The sequence below is a fragment of the Procambarus clarkii genome, chromosome 45 (assembly GCF_040958095.1).
Source record: "Procambarus clarkii isolate CNS0578487 chromosome 45, FALCON_Pclarkii_2.0, whole genome shotgun sequence".
Taxonomy (NCBI): Eukaryota; Metazoa; Arthropoda; class Malacostraca; order Decapoda; family Cambaridae; genus Procambarus; species Procambarus clarkii.
The window spans coordinates 7,050,894-7,071,521 of record NC_091194.1 but is presented as its reverse complement, the minus strand read 5'-3'; the positions used below and the strand labels follow the sequence as shown (position 1 = coordinate 7,071,521).

Sequence of the window (20,628 nt, the reverse complement as noted above, 5' to 3'; positions counted from 1 at the left end):
CCTCAGGGCTTCCCGTCACCGTCAGGGCCACTAGAGGTGGTGGCCCTCAGGGCTTCCTGTCACCATCGGGGCCACTAGTCCTGTGTTGGTCGCCGGCTACACACAACACGTGTATGATAATTACCGAATCAAAAATAATCGTCCTGGGGAGCACAGCTGATGAGGAGGTGTTTGGAGAGGGGAAGGGAGAAGGAGGGGGAAAAGAGAGGGAGGGAATGGGGAAGGGGAGGGAGGGGAAAGGAAAAGGGGGGGGGGAGGGGAATGGATGATCAATGAGCAATTTGGCGCTGAACGACGATTACCAAGATTGGCTGGAGCCTAACATTGAAGGACCAGCAAAATTCATCACTCATTTCTTCACATAATTTGATCATTTCTTCGTATTTTTGTTTTAGTTTTCGACAAGAAGAGTACACCTCCATTATCGTCACTGTGCCGCTTCTTATCTTCGTGAGGGGGTGAGCCATAAACCAGGATGAAGGTATATGAAGAGAAAGAGAAACTGAAATTGGTTCACAAATATCTTTCGTACAGTCCCCCCCTCCTCTCTCCCCCTCCCTACACCCCCTCCCCCTCCCCCTCCCAACACCCCCTCCCCCTCCCCCTCCCAACACCCACTCCCATCACCCCATCCCCCACCATCACCCCTAACCCCCTACTTCACCCCCCTCACCTCAATGGTTGTGGGGTCCAGCTTGGAGACGCCCCTGGTGAACCACCACAGCTGGGAACGCCACAGTGGTTGGTCTAGCGGAATCTTCCTTCTACCTGATGTCTCTGTTCACCTAGCAGTAAATAGGGAGTAAGGAGTCTTACTCCCTTACCCGGGAGTAAGCCAACTGTGATTGGGTTGCGTCCTGGTGAAGTATTGCGGCCGACCCAAACCCATCCTCAGGTAAAAATTTACAAATAATAATTTATTTTGTCAGGGGACTGGTAGCTGTCTTATATAATATATATATATATATATATATATATATATATATGTGTGTGTGTATGTGTTTACTAGTTGTGTTTTGCGGGGGTTGAGCTTTGCTCTTTCGGCCCGCCTCTCAACTGTCAATCAACTGTTTACTAACTACTTTTTTTTTCCCCCACCACACACACCCCAGGAAGCAGCCCGTGACAGCTGACTAACTCCCAGGTACCTATTTACTGCTAGGTAACAGGGGCACTTAGGGTGAAAGAAACTTTGCCCATTTGTTTCTGCCTCGTGCGGGAATCGAACGCGCGCCACAGAATTAAGAGTCCTGCGCGCTATCCACCAGGCTACGAGGCCCCCCCTAGGGTGTGTGTGTGTATGTGTGTGTGTGTGTGTGTGTGTGTGTGTGTGTGTGTGTGTGTGTGTGTGTGTGTGTGTGTGTGTGTGTGTGTGTGTGTGTGTGTGTGTGTGTGTGTGTGTGTGTGTGTGTGTGTGTGTGTGTGTGTGTGTGTGTGTCTGTCTGTGTGTGTGTGTGTGTGTGTGTGTGTGTGTGTGTGTGTGTGTGTGTGTGTGTGTGTGTGTGTGTGTGTGTGTGTGTGTGTGTGTGTGTTATTCTTTTCATAAATAATTAACATGTTAACGAGTTTAATACATTTTTGTCTCAAATATGAATACAGAATTTTTTCTCGACTTACTGTATTTTAATTATAAATTAGGAAGTTGTATGTATAACAAGCGCGTACAGAAATAGGCTTTACATTATTTTTTGTTCTTTGTTCATACTGTTTTCAAAGAGACTAATTAAAACTTTAATTAATATATGATATTTATTTACGTTTAAAACTATTGACGTGCGATTTGGACAGTTCTACTTTTTTTAAACATTACGTTCATTCTCAATTTTGTTTTAATGATAATTTTTGACCACTATTTATGCTGTGTTGTAGGTCTTGGGTCAAGTTTAGGAATAAGGCAGCTTATTTCTGTGCTCGTGTTTCCCTTGAACACGATTAGCCAATGGTTTTACATCCACGTGCGTTAACCTTCCAGTTCTAGTTAAGCTTCCTAGGCCAGCTACTGATGACTAGAGACCAGTATTCATCAAGTATTTTACACAACCAGTAACGAAACCTCTACAACTTTCACAGCAATACGAGGTTGCTTATAGTAATTATAACCTATACACACAGAAATCACAATAGCATGATATATCAAATGAACAAATCCACAAGGGCCGTGATGAGGGTTCGAGCCTACGCCCGGGATGATCCCAGACGCGCCTTAGTCAACTGTGCCACGACATGGATAAAACGACTTAGTTTGACTAAGGTGCATCTGGGATCATCTCGGGCGTAAGTTCGAACCCTCATCACGGCCATTGTGGATTTGTTCAATTATAACCTAGTTTGTTGGAGACGTGATTTTTATGGGGTTCACCGAGGTCTTCCCGTTCCTGCAGGCACGTGATTTATATATATGCTCTCTGTTTCATATTACACAGTTTTTCTTAATTTATGGGGTTAATGGAGACCTAGTGACTCATTAGACAATGAGAATGACCCATTAGGGGGGAATTAATACAGGAAATTTGATAACATTTACAGTCTTGTGGGAGAAGTTTTGGAGTGGGGAATGATGAAGATCAAACTGTTGTGTATTTTACACTGAGGACCAGGAGATATTATTTTACACTGAGGACCAGGAGATATTATTTTACACTGAGGACCAGGAGATATTATTTTACACTGAGGACCAGGAGATATTATTTTACACTGACGACCAGGAGATATTATTTTACACTGACGACCAGGAGATATTATTTTACACTGACGACCAGGAGATATTATTTTACACTGACGACCAGGAGATATTATTTTACACTGACGACCAGGAGATATTATTTTACACTGACGACCAGGAGATATTATTTTACACTGACGACCAGGAGATATTATTTTACACTGACGACCAGGAGATATTATTTTACACTGAGGACCAGGAGATATTATTTTACACTGACAAGCAGGAGATATTATTAATTAGTGTTGTGGTATGATGACTACTGACTGGTATGATGCAGTGACATGATGACTGCTTTAATTGTCGGAGATCACTATTATAGTATTTAATCCGACAAGGAAAGGGAGGGGGGGGGAGACCATCCGGGAGACTTTTTTCTCAGTATTATTTGGAGACATGCTTTTGTCTTTCTTTTAGTTACTTTTAAATCAAACTATGAAAATGTATTGCTTTTTTATGACTGAATCCTAAATAAGATTTCTGAATGAGTATATATATATATATATATATATATATATATATATATATATATATATATATATATATATATATATATATATATATATATATATATATATGTATATAATATTCTGTTATCTGGCTAGGAACTGACACAGTGCCACAGATATATGACTCATTAACCCCTACACTGTTACAATCGCTCTTTGCATTTTTTTCTCCATTTATTTCAGAAATATTTTTAAACATGCAGACTTTGAACCACAATTTCAGGAAAGACGTAGACACTAACCACCTTCCAACGAACAATAATTTTATCGAGATGGTGTTAATGCAACTGTTCATGTTTCGTTTTTATGAGAGTTTTACAGTTATGGGGCTGAGTATCATCTCATTGCTACCAACATTACCTTTTATAAAACACTAATGCACTTTTTGAGGACCTTATTCGTGATAAAGAGGTCAATGGTAACTCAGTTGTTGATGACTTTTGTCTGTCAAATATTCCTGGTTGACTGCTCCTCCTCTTTCTCTTTTCTCTCTCTCTCTCTCTCTCTCTCTCTCTCTCTCTCTCTCTCTCTCTCTCTCTCTCTCTCTCTGGTTTTCTCCCTCTCTCCCTCTCTCTCTTCAAAATAACAGGAATTTTATTATTTTAGTCCATGCTGGGGGAGCGGTTTTCAAATCACATTGCAGCAATTATTTAACAATGTTGTGACAATGTTGTGACAATGTTGTGACAAAGCTGTAGCAATGTTATGACAACATAAAGGAAATATAAATGTGTAGTTATGTGGTATGTTTTCTGAACTAAATTTGTTGAGAGGCCGAGCCGGGCAGGCAGGAATGAGGACCAAATTAGTGCCTGTAATAACTTCTTGAGTTTAATTGAAGATTGTACCTCTGGCGACCACCCAATTTCATATAAGTAAAGTGTTAAGTGGTCGTGACTTCCCTCGTGGCTTGGGATGGATCCATTAGCTGGGGGCCTAAGTGGCTGTCTGCTGAGGGTGGCTGTCTGCTGAGGGTGGTTGTCTGCTGAGGGTGACTGTCTGCTGAGGGTGGCTGTCTGCTGAGGGTGACTGTCTGCTGAGGGTGGTTGTCTGCTGACGGTGGCTGTCTGCTGAGGGTGACTGTCTGCTGACGGTGGCTGTCTGCTGAGGGTGACTGTCTGCTGAGGGTGACTGTCTGCTGAGGGTGACTGTCTGAGGGTGACTGTCTGCTGAGGGTGGCTGTCTGCTGAGGGTGACTGCTGAGGGTGACTGTCTGAGGGTGACTGTCTGCTGAGGGTGACTGTCTGCTGAGGGTGACTGTCTGCTGAGGGTGACTGCTGAGGGTGACTGCTGAGGGTGACTGTCTGCTGAGGGTGGCTGTCTGCTGAGGGTGACTGTCTGCTGAGGGTGACTGTCTGCTGAGGGTGACTGTCTGAGGGTGACTGTCTGCTGAGGGTGGCTGTCTGCTGAGGGTGACTGTCTGCTGAGGGTGACTGCTGAGGGTGACTGTCTGCTGAGGGTGGCTGTCTGCTGAGGGTGACTGTCTGCTGAGGGTGGCTGTCTGCTGAGGGTGACTGTCTGCTGAGGGTGACTGTCTGCTGAGGGTGACTGTCTGCTGAGGGTGACTGTCTGAGGGTGACTGTCTGCTGAGGGTGGCTGTCTGCTGAGGGTGACTGCTGAGGGTGACTGTCTGAGGGTGACTGTCTGCTGAGGGTGGCTGTCTGCTGAGGGTGACTGCTGAGGGTGACTGTCTGCTGAGGGTGACTGTCTGCTGAGGGTGACTGTCTGGTGAGGGTGACTGTCTGAGGGTGACTGTCTGCTGAGGGTGACTGTCTGCTGAGGGTGACTGTCTGCTGAGGGTGACTGTCTGCTGAGCGTGACTGTCTGCTGAGGGTGACTGTCTGCTGAGGGTGACTGTCTGAGGGTGACTGTCTGCTGAGGGTGACTGTCTGCTGAGGGTGGCTGTCTGCTGAGGGTGACTGCTGAAGGTGACTGTCTGCTGAGGGTGACTGTCTGCTGAGGGTGTGTGTGTGAAGTACAAAAGATACACCAATTTAGACTCCCAACTACAGCATACAGTTGTATCAACAGGAGATAAAAAAATCTTCTGTATTAGTATTTCAAATTTTTATTACAGAATTATTCAAATTGTATTTACTCGTTTATTTTAAATTTAAATAAAAAAGAGTTACATTTAATATATTTTAATTAGTAAACAAAAGTTGAAAATATTTAATAATACTAATAATAATATGACAATTAGAATAATAATAAATATAAAAATTATTATCAAAATCAATTAATTATTAAATAGCAATATTAATAAATGATTAATTATGAATATTAATAAATTACACCTTATTAATTATCAATATAATAAACAAAGTATCAGAAATAAAGCACAAATAAGAACACACAATAGCAGTGTATGAGATTCACTTCCTAGCAAGATATGTTTTAGTGCTTTAGTGTTTAACTGAATATATATTTACATATACGATGATATTCATAAAGCCCCATTGAGCCCCTCTTGAGCTCTACTGTTTCATAAATGGCTGCTGTCCCTCAAACGGAAGTGCTGGGAATCCCCGCTATATATATATGGCGATTTAAGTGTCACAAAAGTGTCACAAAGGTTAATGTTATTCACTCCTTTCATATAGGGTCCCGGTAGTGTAGTCGGCTTCATTCCCGACTCACAACTTTTTTTATATTTTACAAATATTTATCTATTTATTTCTCTATTTCTCTCTCTCTCTCTCTCTCTCTCTCTCTCTCTCTCTCTCTCTCTCTCTCTCTCTCTCTCTCTCTCTCTCTCTCTCTCTCTCTCTCTCTCTCTCTCTCTCTCTCTCTCTCTCTCTCTCTCTCTCTCTCTCTCTCTCTCTCTGAGAGAGAGAGCACACGACCTCAGAAGAGCTGGACGTGGTCTTCGATCACTGTTATATTGTTATATAAGTGTGTGTTCTCCAGACGACACTCATGGATCCATTTGGGTACAGTTTTTCATCAAATTCTGGCGCATGCACGGGTATAAAAAACAGTACGGGTATGAAAAACAGTTTACAGTATGAAAAACTGTACCCAAATGGATCCATGAGTGTCGTCGGGGATTGGTCAGTCAGGGAGCTTAGTTAATAAGCGCCAAGACTGACTAATCCTTATAGACGATCATTGGTGCGGTGGTCACGGTACTGTGTACGTTTAGGGGTGATCCTGGACGGCATGGGTTCGAATCCTGGCCGGGTCAAAGAGTTCTTAGTGATACATGGCTTGCGCGTTCATGCAGCTTTCTCACATATATATATATATATATATATATATATATATATATATATATATATATATATATATATATTTATATTTATATATATATATATATATATATATATATATATATATATATATATATATATATATATATATATATATATATATATATATATATATATATATATATATATATATAAACTAGATGGAGTAGCGGGCAATATCGAGGTGGAACTGGTACTACATCATGCCCAACCAGCCTCACCTTGTCTTCCACATTCCCCGCCCCTCTAGGCTCCACACTCCGCCTTCCCCTATGATGTCCCTCTCCACCCCACCCCCTCCTTGTAACAATTTACCTTATACACTGTCTCCCTCACTGTAACGAAATAATTTCTCTTGGAATGCAAATCTGCCTTTTTTTTTTTTATTAACATATTAGGTACATCTGCATTAGTGCAGCTACAAATCTGCCATCTGTTATACAGAAGTACAAGTCTATGGAGACGGAGCTCAACATTTCACATCCCCACACGTTGTGATGTCAAATACACACACACATTGAGACCGTGTGTGTGTGTGTGTGTGTGTGTGTGTGTGTGTGTGTGTGTGTGTGTGTGTGTGTGTGTGTGTGTGTGTGTGTGTGTGTGTGTGTGTGTGTGTGTGTGTGTGTGTGTGTGTGTGTGTGTGTGTGTGTGTGTGTGTGTGTGTGAGTCTGTGTGTGTGAGTGTGTGTGTGAGTGTATTTACATGCATGTATATGAGTGTATACTGTCAAAGCACTCCAGTGGCCACAACTTCATGAATAAGTTGTCAAGGTGTGTACACCTTGTCGACGACTCACAAACAATCCCTTTAAGCAAACTCCTCTAACACTGGCGCAATATACCCTCCGGTCCTGTAAAGGAGAGGCCGAGGTGCTCCTCTAACACTGGCGCAATATACCCTCCGGTCCTGTAAAGGAGAGGCCGAGGTGCTCCTCTAACACTGGCCCAATATACCCTCCGGTCCTGTAAAGGAGAGGCCGAGGTGCTCCTCTAACACTGGCGCAATATACCCTCCGGTCCTGTAAAGGAGAGGCCGAGGTGCTCCTCTAACACTGGCGCAATATACCATCCGGTCCTGTAAAGGAGAGGCCGAGGTGCATATAAATCTTTCATTTGCATGAAACATGTTCCGAATAAATTTGAAAAGCTTGAAAAATATGATTTGTGGTTTGCTGGGAGATAAAGACAAGGGAATTGGTCTCTCAGGGGCACACTTGATGACGATGGCATCTCTCAGGGGCACACTTGATGACGATGGCATCTTGATTGATGATTATATATAGTGAGACATATACATACGGTAATATTACCTATGGTGACACAAACCATAAGGCACTACACAGAACATTATATATAGTGAGACATATACATACGGTAATATTATCTATGGTGACACAAACCATAAGGCACTACACAGAACATTATATATAGTGAGACATATACATACGGTAATATTACCTATGGTGACACAAGCCATAAGGCACTACACAGAACATTATATATAGTGAGACATATACATACGGTAATATTACCTATGGTGACACAAACCATAAGGCACTACACAGAACATTATATATAGTGAGACATATACATACGGTAATATTACCTATGGTGACACAAGCCATAAGGCACTACACAGAACATTATATATAGTGAGACATATACATACGGTAATATTACCTATGGTGACACAAGCCATAAGGCACTACACAGAACATTATATATAGTGAGACATATACATACGGTAATATTACCTATGGTGACACAAGCCATAAGGCACTACACAGAACATTATATATAGTGAGACATATACATACGGTAATATTACCTATGGTGACACAAGCCATAAGGCACTACACAGAACATTATATATAGTGAGACATATACATACGGTAATATTACCTATGGTGACACAAGCCATAAGGCACTACACAGAACATTCATCACTAAAACCATCTACACTACACACACGACTTTCATCACTGTCACAATCTACACTACTCAACACCTTCAGACTGACACAGAGAGACAGATATAAATGAGTATGGTGTTTTTCCTGCCACTGGACGGCGCCAGCAGTAGTCCTAGGGCGGATAGCGCCCTTTTTCCTGCCCCAGAACAATGCCAGCAGTAGTTCTGGGGCGGATAACGCCCTTTTCCTGCCCCTGGATAATGCCGGCAGTAGTCCTGGGGTTGGTATCGCCCTTTTCCTGCCCTTGGACGGCGCCAGAAGTAGTCCTGGGGCGGATAGCGCCCTTTTCCTGCCCCAGAACAATGCCAGCAGTAGTCCTAGGGTGGATAGCGCCCTTTTCTTGCCCCTGGACAATTCCAGCAGAAGTCCTGGGACAGATAGCGCCCTTTTCCTGCCCATGGACAATGCCAGCAGTAGTCTTGGAGAGGTATAGCGCCCTTTTCCTTCTACTGGACGATGCCACCAGTAGTCCTGGGGCGGATAGCACCTTTTTCCTGCCTCTGGACGGCGCCAGGAGTAGTCCAGGGGCGGATAGCACCCTTTACCTGCCCCTGGACCATCCCAGCAGTATTCATGGGGCGGATAGCGACCTTTTCCTGCACCTGGACGGCGCCAGCAATAGTCCTGGGGTGGATAGCGCCCTTTTCCTGCCCGTGAACAATGCCAGCAGTAGTTCTGGGGCAGAGAGCGCCCTTTTCCTGCCCCTGGATAATGCCAGCAGTAGTCCTGGGTTGGATATTGCCCTTTTCCTGCCCATGGACGGCGTCTGCAGTGGTCCTGGGACGGATAGCGCCCTTTTCCAGCCCATCTACAATGCCAGTAGTAGTCCTAGGGTTGATCGCGCCCTTTTCCTGCCCCTGGACATTGCCAGCAGTAGTCCAGGGGCAGATAGCGCCCTTTTCTTGCCCCTGGACAATGCTGGAAGTAGTCCTGGAGCGGATAGCGCTCTTTTCCTGCTCCTGGACGATTCCAGCAGTAGTTCTGGGGTGGATAGAGCTCTTTTCCTGTCCTTGGACGATGCCAGCAGTAGTCCTGGGGCTGATAGAGCCCTTTTCTTGCCTCTGGACATCGCCAGCAGTAGTCCTGGGGCGGATAGCGCCCTTTTTATGCCCCTGGAAGGCGCCAGAAGTAGCCCTGGGGCCGATAGAGCCTTTTTCATGCCCCTGGATAATGCCAGCAGTAGTCATGGGGCAGATAGCGCCCTTTTCTTGCACCTGGAGAACGCCAGCAGTAGTCATGGGGCGGATAACGCCCTTTTCCTGCCGCTGAACAATGCCAGCAGTAATTCTGGAGCGGATAACGCCCTTTCCTGCCCCTGAATAATGCCTGCAGTAGTTCTGGGGTTGATATCAACCTTTTCCTGCCCTTGGACGGCACCAGCAGTAGTCCTGGGGCGGATAGCGCCCTTTTCCAGCCCCTGGACAATGCCAGCAGCAGTCCTGGGGCAGATAGCGCCCTTTTCCTGCTCCTGGACGATTCCAGCAGTAGTTCTGGGGTAGATAGAGCTCTTTTCCTGTCCTTCAACGATGCCAGCAGTGGTCCTGGGGCGGATAGCACCCTTTTCCTGCCACTGGACGCTGCCAGGAGTAGATTTGGGGCAGATAGCACCATTTTCTTTCCCCTGGACAATGCCAGCAGTAGTCTTGGGGCGGATAGCGCCCTTTTCCTGCCCCTACACAATGCCAGCAGTAGTTCTTGGGCGGATAGCACCCTTTTCCTGCCTCCTGGACAAGGCCAGCAGTAGTTCTTGGGCTGATAGAGCCCTTTTCCTGTCCCAGGAATATGCCAGCAGTAGTCCTGGGTCGGATAGAGCCCTTTTACAGCCCCTGGACAATGCCAGCAGTAGTCTTGGGGCGGATAGCACATTTTTCCTGCCTATGGACGGCGCCAGCAGTAGTCCTGGGGCGGATAGCGCCCTTTTCCTACCCCTGAACATTGCCAGCATAATTCCTAGGGTGGATAGCGCCTTTTCCTGCCCCTGGATATTGCCAGCAGTAGTCCTAGGGTGGATATCGCTTTTTTCCTGCCCCTGGAAAATGCCGGCAGTAGTCCTAGGGCGGATAGGGCACTTTTACTGCACCTGGATAATGCCAGCAGTAGTCCTGGGGTGGATAGCGCCCTTTTCCTGCCTCGAGATAATGCCAGCAGTAGTCCTGGGGTGGATAGCGCCCTTTTCCTGCCCCTGGATAATGCCAGGAGTAGTCCTGGGGCGGATAGCGCACATTTCCTGCCCCTGGAAGGCGCCAGCAATAATCCTGGGGCGGATAGAGCCCTTTTCATGCCCTTGGACGATGCCAGCAGTAGTCTAGAGGCAGATAGCGCGCTTTTCCTGCCCCTGAACGATGCCAGCAGTAGTCCTAGGGTAAATAGAGCCATTTTCTTGTCCTTGGACGATGCCACCAGTAGTCCTGGGACGGATAGCTCCCTTTTCCTGCCCCTAGACGGCGCCAATAGTCGTCCAGGGACGGATAGCGCCTTTTTCCAGCCCCTGGACAATGCCAGCAGTAGTCCTGGGGCGGATAGCGCCCATTTCCTGCACCTGGACGGCGCCAGCAATAGTCCTAGGGCAGATAGCACCCTTTTCCTGCCCCTGGATAATGCCAACAGTAGTGCTAGGGTTGGTATCGCCCTTTTCCTGCCCTTGGACGGCGCCAGAAGTAGTCCTGGAGCGGATAGCGCCCTTTTCCTGCTCCTGGACGATGCCAGCAGTAGTCCTGGGGCGGATAGAACCCTTTTCCAGCCCCTGGACAATGCCAGCAGTAGTCCTGAAGCGGATAGCGCCCTTTTCCTGCTCCTGGACGATGCCAGCAGTAGTCCTGGGGCAGATAGAGCCCTTTTTCTGTCCTTGGACGATGCCATCAGTAGTCCTGGGGCAGATAGCACCCTTTTGGTGCCCCTGGAAGGCGCCAGGAGTACTCCAGGGGGGATAGCGCCCCTTACCTGCCCCTGGACAATGCCAGCAGTAGTCCTAAGGTGGATAGCGCCCTTTTCCTGCCCTTGGAAGGCACCAGCAGTTGTCCTGGGGCGGATAGCACCATTTATCTGCACCTGGACGGCGCTAGCAGTAGTCCTGGGGCGGATAACGCCCTTTTCCTGCCACTGGAAGGCACCAGCAGTAGTCCTGGGGCGGATAGCGCCCTTTTCCAGCCCCTAGACAATGCCAGCAGTAGTCCTGCGGCGGATGGCGCCCTTTTCCTGCCCCTGGTCGGCGCCCGCTGTAATCCTGGGTCGGAATGAGCCCTTTTCCTGCCCCTGGACGGCGCCAGCAGTAGTCCGGGGGAGTATAGCTCCTCTTTCCAGCGCCTGGACGGCGCCAGCAGTAATTATGGGGCGGATAGCGCCCTTTTCTAGCCCCTGGACAATGCCAGCAGTAGTCCTGGGGCGGACAGCACCCTTTTCCTGCCCCTGAACGGCGCCAGCAGTAATCCTGGAGCGGATAGAGACCTTTTCCTGCCCTTTGATGACGCCTGCAGTAGTCCTGGGGCGAATAGCACACTTTTCCTGCCCATGGACGGCACCAGCAGTATTCCTGGGGCGGATAGCGCCCTTTTCCTGCCCCTGGACAATGCTCGCAGTAGTCCTGGGGCGGATAGCGCCCTTTTACAGCCCTTGGACGGCGTCAACAGTAGACCTGGGGCAGATGGCACCATTGTCCTGTCCTTGGACTATGACAGAAGTAATCCTGGGGCGGATAGCACCATTTTCCTGCCCCTGAGCGGCACCAGCAGAAGTCGTGGAACGGATAGCGCCCTTTTTCTGCTCCTGGACGATGCCAGCAGTAGTCCTGGGGCAGATAGAGCCCTTTTTCTGTCCTTGGACGATGCCATCAGTAGTCCTGGGGCAGATAGCACCCTTTTGGTGCCCCTGGAAGGCGCCAGGAGGACTCCAGGGGGAATAACGCCCCTTACCTGCCCCTGGACAATGCCAGCAGTAGTCCTAAGGTGGATAGCGACCTTTTCCTGCCCTTGGACGGCACCAGCAGTTGTCCTGGGGCGGATAGCACCATTTATCTGCACCTGGACGGCGCCAGCAGTAGTCCTGGGGCGGATAACGCCCTTTTCCTGCCACTGGACGGCACCAGCAGTAGTCCTGGGGCAGATAGCGCCCCTTTCTAGCCCGTAGACAATGCCAGCAGTAGTCCTGAGGCGGATAGCGCCCTTTTCCTGCCCCTGGTCGGCGCCCGCTGTAATCCTGGGTCGGAATGAGCCCTTTTCCTGCCCCTGGACGGCGCCAGCAGTAGTCCTGGGGTAGGTATCGCCCTTTTCCTGCCCTTGGACGGCGCCAGCAGTAGTCCTGGGGCGGATAGCACCTTTTTCCAGCCCCTGGACAATGCCAGCAGTACTCCTGGAGCGGATAGCGCCCTTTTCCTGCTCCTGGACACGATGCCAGCAGTAGTCCTGGGGCGGATAGAGCCCTTTTCCTGTCCTTGGACGATGCCGCTAGTAGTCCTGGGGCGGATAGCACCCTTTTCCTGCCCTTGGACAATGCCAGCAGTAGTCCTGAAGCAGATAGCGTCCATTTCCTGCACCTGGACGGCTCCAGCAATAGACCTTTGGCGAAGAGCGCCCTTTTCCTGCCCTTGAACAATGCCAGCAGTAGTTCTGGAGTGGATATCGCTCTTTTCCTGCCCTTGGACTGTGCCAGCAGAATCCTGCGGCGGATAGCGCACTTTTCCAGCCCCTGGACAATGCCAGCAGTATTCCTAAGGTGGATGGCGCCCTTTTCCTGCCCCTGGACACTGCCAGCAGTAGTCCTGGGGCAGATAGCACCATTTTCTTGCACCTGGACGGTGCCAGCAGTTGTCCTGGGGCGGATAGAGCCTTTTTCCTGCCCTTGGATGACACCAGCAGTAGTCCTGGGGCAGATAGCGCCTTTTTCCTGCCTCTGGACAATGCAGGCAGTTGACCTGGCGTAGATAGCGCCCTTTTCCAGTGTTTGGACAATACCAGCAGTAGTCCTGGGGCGGATAGCGCCCTTTTCCTGCCCCTGGACAAAGCCAGCAGTAGACCTGGCGTAGATAGCGCCCTTTTCCTGCCCCCGGACGATGTTTGCGGTGCTATCCGTCCTGGGGCGGTTAGCGCACTTTTCCTGCCCCTGGACAATGCCAGCAGTAGTCCTGGGGTGGATAGCACGATTTTCCTTCCTCTTGACGGGGCCGTCAACAGTCATGCGGCGGATAGCACCCTTTTCCAGCACCTGGACAAAAACCAGCAGTAGTCCTAAGGTAGATAGCGCCCCTTTCCTGTCCTTGGGCAATGTCAGCTGTAGTCTTGGAGCGGATAGCACTATTTTCCTGCACCTGGACGGCGCCAGCAGAAGTTCTGTGGCGGATAGAGCCCTTTTCCTGCCCTTGGATGACACCTGCAGTAGTCCTGGGGCGGATAGCGCCCTTTTCCTGCCCCTGGACGGCACCAGCAGTAGTCCTGAGACGGATAGTGCCCTTTTCCTGCCCCTGGAAGGCGTTAGCAGGTATCCTGGGGCGGATAGAGCTCTTTTCATGCCCTTGGACGATGCCAGCAGTAGTCCAGGGGCAGATAGCGGCCTTTTTCAGCCCCTGGACAATGCCAGCAGTATTCCTGGGGCAGATAGCGCCCGTTGCTGCTCCTGGACGATGCCAGCAGTATTCCTAAGGTGGATAGCGCACTGTTCCAGCCCCTAGACAATGCCAGCAGTAGTCCTGTGGCGGATAGCGCCCTTTTCCTGCCCCTGGAAGGCTCCAGCAGTAGTCCGGGGGCGAATAGCGCCCTTGTCTAGCTCCTGGACAATGCCAGCAGTAGTTCTGTGGCGGATAGCGCCATTTTCCTGCCCCTGGACTGCGCCAGCAGTAGTTCTGGGGTAGATAGCGCCCTTTTCCTGCCCCTGGACGGCGCCAGCAGTAGTCCTGGGGCAGAAAGCGCCCTTTTCCTGCCCCTGGAATGCGCTGGCAGTAATCCTGGGGCGGATAGAGATTTTTTCATGCACTTGGGCGATGCCAGCAGTAGTCCAAGGGCAGATAACGCCTTTTTCCTGCCTCTGGACAATGCCAGCAGAAGTCCTAGGGCAGATAGCGCCCTCTTCCTGCTCCTGGATGGTGTCAGCAGTAGTCCTAAGGTGGATAGCGCCCTTTTTTTGCCCCTGAACAATGCCAGAAGTCGTTTTGGGGCGGATAGCACCGCTTTCCTGCCCCTGGACGGCGCCAGCAAAAATTTTGTGGCGGATATCGCCCTTTTCCTGCCCTTGGACGGCACCAGCAGGAGTCCTGGGGTGGAAAACGCCCTTTTCCTGCCTTTGGACAATGCAAGCAGTATTTCTAAGGTGGATAGCACCCTTTTTCCTCCTCTGGACAATGCCAGCAGTAGTTCTGGGGCGGATAGCATCATTTTCCTGCCCCTGGACGGTGCCAGCAGTAGTCCTGGGGCAGATAGCGCCATTTTCTAGGCCCTGGACAATGCCAGCAGTAGTCCAGGGGCAGATAGTTCCCCTTTTCCTGCCCCTGGACGGCGCCAGCAGTGGTCCTGGGGTAGAAAACGCCCTTTTCCAGCTTCTGGACAATGCCAGCAGTAGTCCGGGGCGGATAGCACCCTTTTCCTGCCCCTGAACGGCGCCAGCACTAATCCTGGGGCGGATAGAGCCCTTTTCCTGCCCTTTGATGATGCCAGCAGTAGTCCTGGGGCGAATAGCACACTTTTCCTGTCCATGGACGGCACCAGCAGTATTCCTGGGACGGATAGCGCCCTTTCCTGCCCTTGGACGATGCCACTAGTAGTCCAAGGGCGGATAGCACCCTTTTCCTGCACCTGGTCGGCACCAGCAATAGTCGTGTGGCGGAGAGCGCCCTTTTCCTCCCTCTGAACAATGCCAGCAGTAGATGTGGGGCGGATAGCGCCCTTTTCCGGCGCCTGAACAATACCAGCAGTAGTCCTGGGTTGGATATCGCCTTTTTCCAGCCCCTGGACAATGCCAGCAGTTGTTCTGGGGCGGATAGCACCATTTATCTGCACCTGGACGGCGCCAGCAGTGGTCCAGGGGCTGATAGCGCCCTTTTCCTGCCCCTGAACGGCGCTAGCAGTAGTCCTGGGGTGGAAAACGCCCTTTTCCAGCCCCTGGACAATGCCAGCAGAAGTCCTGGGCGAATAACACCCTTTTCCTGCCCCTGAACGGCGCCAGCAGTAATCTTGGAGCGGATTGAGCCTTTTCCTGTCCTTTGATGACGCCAGCAGTAGTCCTAGGGCGGATAGCACCCTTTTCCTTCCCCTGGACGGCGCCAGCAGTAGTCCTGGGGCGGACAGCGCCCTTTCCTAGGCCCTGGACAATGCCAGCTGTAGTCCAGGGGCAGATAGTGCCCCTTTTCCTGCCCCTGGACAGCGCCAGCAGTAGTTCTTGGGTGGAAAACGCCCTTTTCCAGCCCCTGGACAATGCCAGCAGTAGTCCTGGGGCGGACAGCACCCTTTTCCTGCCCCTGAGCGGCACCAGCAGTAGTCCTGGGGCGGATAGCGCCATTCTCCTGCCCCTGGAAGGCGCCAGCAGTAGTCCTGGGGCGGATAGCGCCCTTTTCCTGCCCCTGGAAGGCGCCAGCTGTAATTTTGGGGCGGATAGAGCCCTTTTAATGCCCTTGGACGATGCCAGCAGTAGTCCAGAGGCAGATAGCACCCATTTCCTACCCCTGGACAATGCCAGCAGTAGTCCTGGGGCAGATAGCGCCCTTTTCCTGCTCCTGGACGATGCCAGCAGTAGCCCTGGGGCGGATAGAGCTCTTTTCCTGTTCTTGGACGATGCCACCAGTAGTCCTGGGGCGGATAGCGCTCTTTTCCTGCCCCTGGAATGCGCCAGGAGTAGTCCAGGGGCTGATAGCGCCCTTTACCTGCCCCTGTACAATGCCAGCAGTAGTCCTGGGGCAGATAGCGCCCTTTTCCTGCACCTAGACTGCGCCAGCAATAGTCCTGGGGCGGATAGCGCCCTTTTCCTGTCCTTGATCAATGCCAGCAGTGGTTCTGGGGCGGATAGCGCCCATTTCCTTCCCCTGGATAATGCCAGCAGTAGTCCTGGAGTTTATATCGCCCTTTTCCTGCCCTGGACGGCGCCAGCAGTAGTGTTGGGGCGGATAGCGCCCTTTTCCAGCCCTTGGACAATGCCAGCAGTAGTCCTGGGGCGGATAGCGCCCTACTCCTGCCCCTGGACGGCGCCAGCAGTAGTCCTGGGGCGGATAGCGCCCTTTTCCAGCAATTGGATAATGCCAGCAGTAGTCCTGGGGCGGATAGCGCCCTACTTCTGCCCCTGGACTGCGACAGCAGTAATCCTGGGGTGGATAGAGCCCTTTTCCAGCACTTGGATGACGCCAGCAGTGATCCTGGGGCGGATAGCGCCCCTTTTCCTGCCCCTGGACTGCGCCAGCAGTAGTCCTGGGGCAGATAGCGCCCCTTTTCCTGCCCCTGGACGGCGCCAGCAGTAGTCCTGGGGTCGGAAACCCCCTTTCCAACCCCTGGACAATGCCAGCAGAAGTCCTGGGGCGGATAGCACCCTTTTCCTGCCCCTGAACGGCGCCTGCAGTAATCCTGGGGCGGATAGAGCCCTTTTCCTGCCCTTTGATGACGCCAGCAGTAGTCCTGGGGCGGATAGCACCCTTTTCCTTCCCCAGGACGGCACCAGCAGTATTCCTGGGGCGGATAGCGCCCTTTTCCTGCCCCTGGACAATGCCCGAAATAGTCCTGGGGCGGATAACGCTCTTTTACAGCCCCTGGACGGCGCCAACAGTAGACCTGGGGCAGATAGCACCATTGTCCTGTCTTTGGACAATGCCAGCAGTAGGCCTGGGGTGGATAGCACCATTTCCCTGTCCCAGAGCGGCACCAGCAGTAGTCCTGGGGCGGATAGCGCTCTTTTCCTGCCCCTGGAAGGCGCCAGCAGTAATTCTGGGGTGGATAGAGCTCTTTTAATGCCCTTGGACGATGCCAGCAATAGTCCAGAGGCAGATATCACCCATTTCCTACCCCTGGACAATGCCAGCAGTGGTCCTGGGGCAGATAGCGCCCTTTTCCTGCTCCTGGACGATGCCAGCAGTAGTTCTGCGGCGGATAGAGCTCTTTTCCTGTCCTTGGACGATGCCGCCAGTAGTCCTGGGGCGGATTGTGCTCTTTTCCTTCCCCTGGAATGCGCCAGGAGTAGTCCAGGGGCTGATAGCGCCTTTAACCTGCCCCTGTACAATGCCAGCAGTAGTCCTGGGGCAGATAGCGCCCTTTTCCTACACCTGGACTGCGCCAGCAATAGTCCTGGGGCTGATAGCGCCCTTTTCCTGCCCTTGATCAATGCCAGCAGTAGTTCTGGGGCGGATAGCGCCCTTTTCCTTCCCCTGATAATGTCCTGGGGTTAATATCGCCATTTTCCTGCCCTGGACGGCGCCAGCAGTAGTGCTGGGGCAGATTGCGCCCTTTTCCAGCCCTTGGACAATGCCAGCAGTAGTCCTGGGGAGGATAGCGCCCTACTCCTGCCCCTGGACTTCGCCAGCAGTAATCCTGGGGCGGACTAAGCGGCACCAGCAGTAGTCCTGGGGCAGATAGCGCTTTTTTCCTGCCCCTGGAAGGCGCCAGCAGTAGTCATAGAGCAGATAGCGCCCTTTTCCTGCACCTGGAAGGCGCCAGCAGTAATTCTGGGGCGGATAGAGCCCTTTTAATGCCCTTGGACTATGCCAGCAATAGTCCAGGGGCAGATAGCACCCATTTTCTACCCCTGGACAATGCCAGCAGTAGTCCTGGGGCAGATAGCGCCCTTTTCCTGCTCCTGGACGATGCCAGCAGTAGTCCTGGGACGGATAGAGCTCTTTTCCTGTCCTTGGACGATGCCACCAGTAGTCCTGGGGCGGATAGCGCTCTTTTCCTGCCCCTGGAATGCGCCAGGAGTAGTCCAGGGGCTGATAGCGCCATTTACCTGCCCCTGTACAATGCCAGCAGTAGTCCTGGGGCGGATAGCGCCCTTTTCCTTCCCCTGGATAATGCCAGCAGTAGTCCTGGGGTTTATATCGCTTTTTTCTTGCCCTGGACGGCGCCAGCAGTAGTGCTAGGGTGGATAGCGCCCTTTTCCAGCCCTTGGACAATGCCAGGAGTAGTCCAGGGGCTGATAGCGCCATTTACCTGCCCCTGTACAATGCCAGCAGTAGTCCTGGGGCGGATAGCGCCCTTTTCCTGCCCTTGGACAATGCCAGCAGTAGTCCTGAAGCAGATAGCTTCCATTTCCTGCACCTGGACGGCTCCAGCAATAGACCTTTGGCGAAGAGCGCCCTTTTCCTGCCCTTGAACAATGCCAGCAGTAGTTCTGGAGTGGATATCGCTCTTTTCCTGCCCTTGGACTGTGCCAGCAGAATCCTGCGGCGGATAGCGCACTTTTCCAGCCCCTGGACAATGCCAGCAGTATTCCTAAGGTGGATGGCGCCCTTTTCCTGCCCCTGGACACTGCCAGCAGTAGTCCTGGGGCAGATAGCACCATTTTCTTGCACCTGGACGGTGCCAGCAGTTGTCCTGGGGCGGATAGAGCCTTTTTCCTGCCCTTGGATGACACCAGCAGTAGTCCTGGGGCAGATAGCGCCTTTTTCCTGCCTCTGGACAATGCAGGCAGTTGACCTGGCGTAGATAGCGCCCTTTTCCAGTGTTTGGACAATACCAGCAGTAGTCCTGGGGCGGATAGCGCCCTTTTCCTGCCCCTGGACAAAGCCAGCAGTAGACCTGGCGTAGATAGCGCCCTTTTCCTGCCCCCGGACGATGTTTGCGGTGCTATCCGTCCTGGGGCGGTTAGCGCACTTTTCCTGCCCCTGGACAATGCCAGCAGTAGTCCTGGGGTGGATAGCACGATTTTCCTTCCTCTTGACGGGGCCGTCAACAGTCATGCGGCGGATAGCACCCTTTTCCAGCACCTGGACAAAAACCAGCAGTAGTCCTAAGGTAGATAGCGCCCCTTTCCTGTCCTTGGGCAATGTCAGCTGTAGTCTTGGAGCGGATAGCACTATTTTCCTGCACCTGGACGGCGCCAGCAGAAGTTCTGTGGCGGATAGAGCCCTTTTCCTGCCCTTGGATGACACCTGCAGTAGTCCTGGGGCGGATAGCGCCCTTTTCCTGCCCCTGGACGGCACCAGCAGTAGTCCTGAGACGGATAGTGCCCTTTTCCTGCCCCTGGAAGGCGTTAGCAGGTATCCTGGGGCGGATAGAGCTCTTTTCATGCCCTTGGACGATGCCAGCAGTAGTCCAGGGGCAGATAGCGGCCTTTTTCAGCCCCTGGACAATGCCAGCAGTATTCCTGGGGCAGATAGCGATCGTTGCTGCTCCTGGACGATGCCAGCTGTATTCCTAAGGTGGATAGCGCACTGTTCCAGCCCCTAGACAATGCCAGCAGTAGTCCTGTGGCGGATAGCGCCCTTTTCCTGCCCCTGGAAGGCTCCAGCAGTAGTCCGGGGGCGAATAGCGCCCTTGTCTAGCTCCTGGACAATGCCAGCAGTAGTTCTGTGGCGGATAGCGCCATTTTCCTGCCCCTGGACTGCGCCAGCAGTAGTTCTGGGGTAGATAGCGCCCTTTTCCTGCCCCTGGACGGCGCCAGCAGTAGTCCTGGGGCAGAAAGCGCCCTTTTCCTGCCCCTGGAATGCGCTGGCAGTAATCCTGGGGCGGATAGAGATTTTTTCATGCACTTGGGCGATGCCAGCAGTAGTCCAAGGGCAGATAACGCCTTTTTCCTGCCTCTGGACAATGCCAGCAGAAGTCCTAGGGCAGATAGCGCCCTCTTCCTGCTCCTGGATGGTGTCAGCAGTAGTCCTAAGGTGGATAGCGCCCTTTTTTTGCCCCTGAACAATGCCAGAAGTCGTTTTGGGGCGGATAGCACCGCTTTCCTGCCCCTGGACGGCGCCAGCAAAAATTTTGTGGCGGATATCGCCCTTTTCCTGCCCTTGGACGGGACCAGCAGGAGTCCTGGGGTGGAAAACGCCCTTTTCCTGCCTTTGGACAATGCAAGCAGTATTTCTAAGGTGGATAGCACCCTTTTTCCTCCTCTGGACAATGCCAGCAGTAGTTCTGGGGCGGATAGCATCATTTTCCTGCCCCTGGACGGTGCCAGCAGTAGTCCTGGGGCAGATAGCGCCATTTTCTAGGCCCTGGACAATGCCAGCAGTAGTCCAGGGGCAGATAGTTCCCCTTTTCCTGCCCCTGGACGGCGCCAGCAG

At 51.6% G+C, this 20,628-nt stretch overlaps 3 protein-coding genes across 3 annotated transcripts; 2 read left to right on the top strand and 1 right to left on the bottom strand.

The window, feature by feature from the left end:
- Positions 1-4,114: 4,114 nt before the first annotated feature.
- Positions 4,115-7,745, bottom strand: LOC123770133 (nuclear pore complex-interacting protein family member B11-like). The gene is made up of 2 exons (XM_069301038.1): positions 7,551-7,745; positions 4,115-5,278 (listed from the first exon to the last, which is right to left on the bottom strand). Exons 1-2 carry the CDS (start codon positions 7,743-7,745, stop codon positions 4,115-4,117), a joined length of 1,359 nt encoding a protein of 452 aa, XP_069157139.1.
- Positions 7,746-10,135: 2,390 nt separating this feature from the next.
- On the top strand, positions 10,136-11,693 carry LOC138350406 (uncharacterized). Its single transcript, XM_069301037.1, has 3 exons — positions 10,136-10,257; positions 10,449-11,368; positions 11,461-11,693. The coding sequence occupies exons 1-3, from the start codon at positions 10,136-10,138 to the stop codon at positions 11,691-11,693; spliced, it is 1,275 nt and encodes a 424-aa protein (XP_069157138.1).
- A 4,054-nt stretch (positions 11,694-15,747) lies between these two features.
- LOC123770134 (mucin-4-like) lies at positions 15,748-17,802 on the top strand. The gene is made up of 2 exons (XM_045761806.2): positions 15,748-16,521; positions 17,071-17,802. The coding sequence occupies exons 1-2, from the start codon at positions 15,748-15,750 to the stop codon at positions 17,800-17,802; spliced, it is 1,506 nt and encodes a 501-aa protein (XP_045617762.2).
- Positions 17,803-20,628: the final 2,826 nt, after the last annotated feature.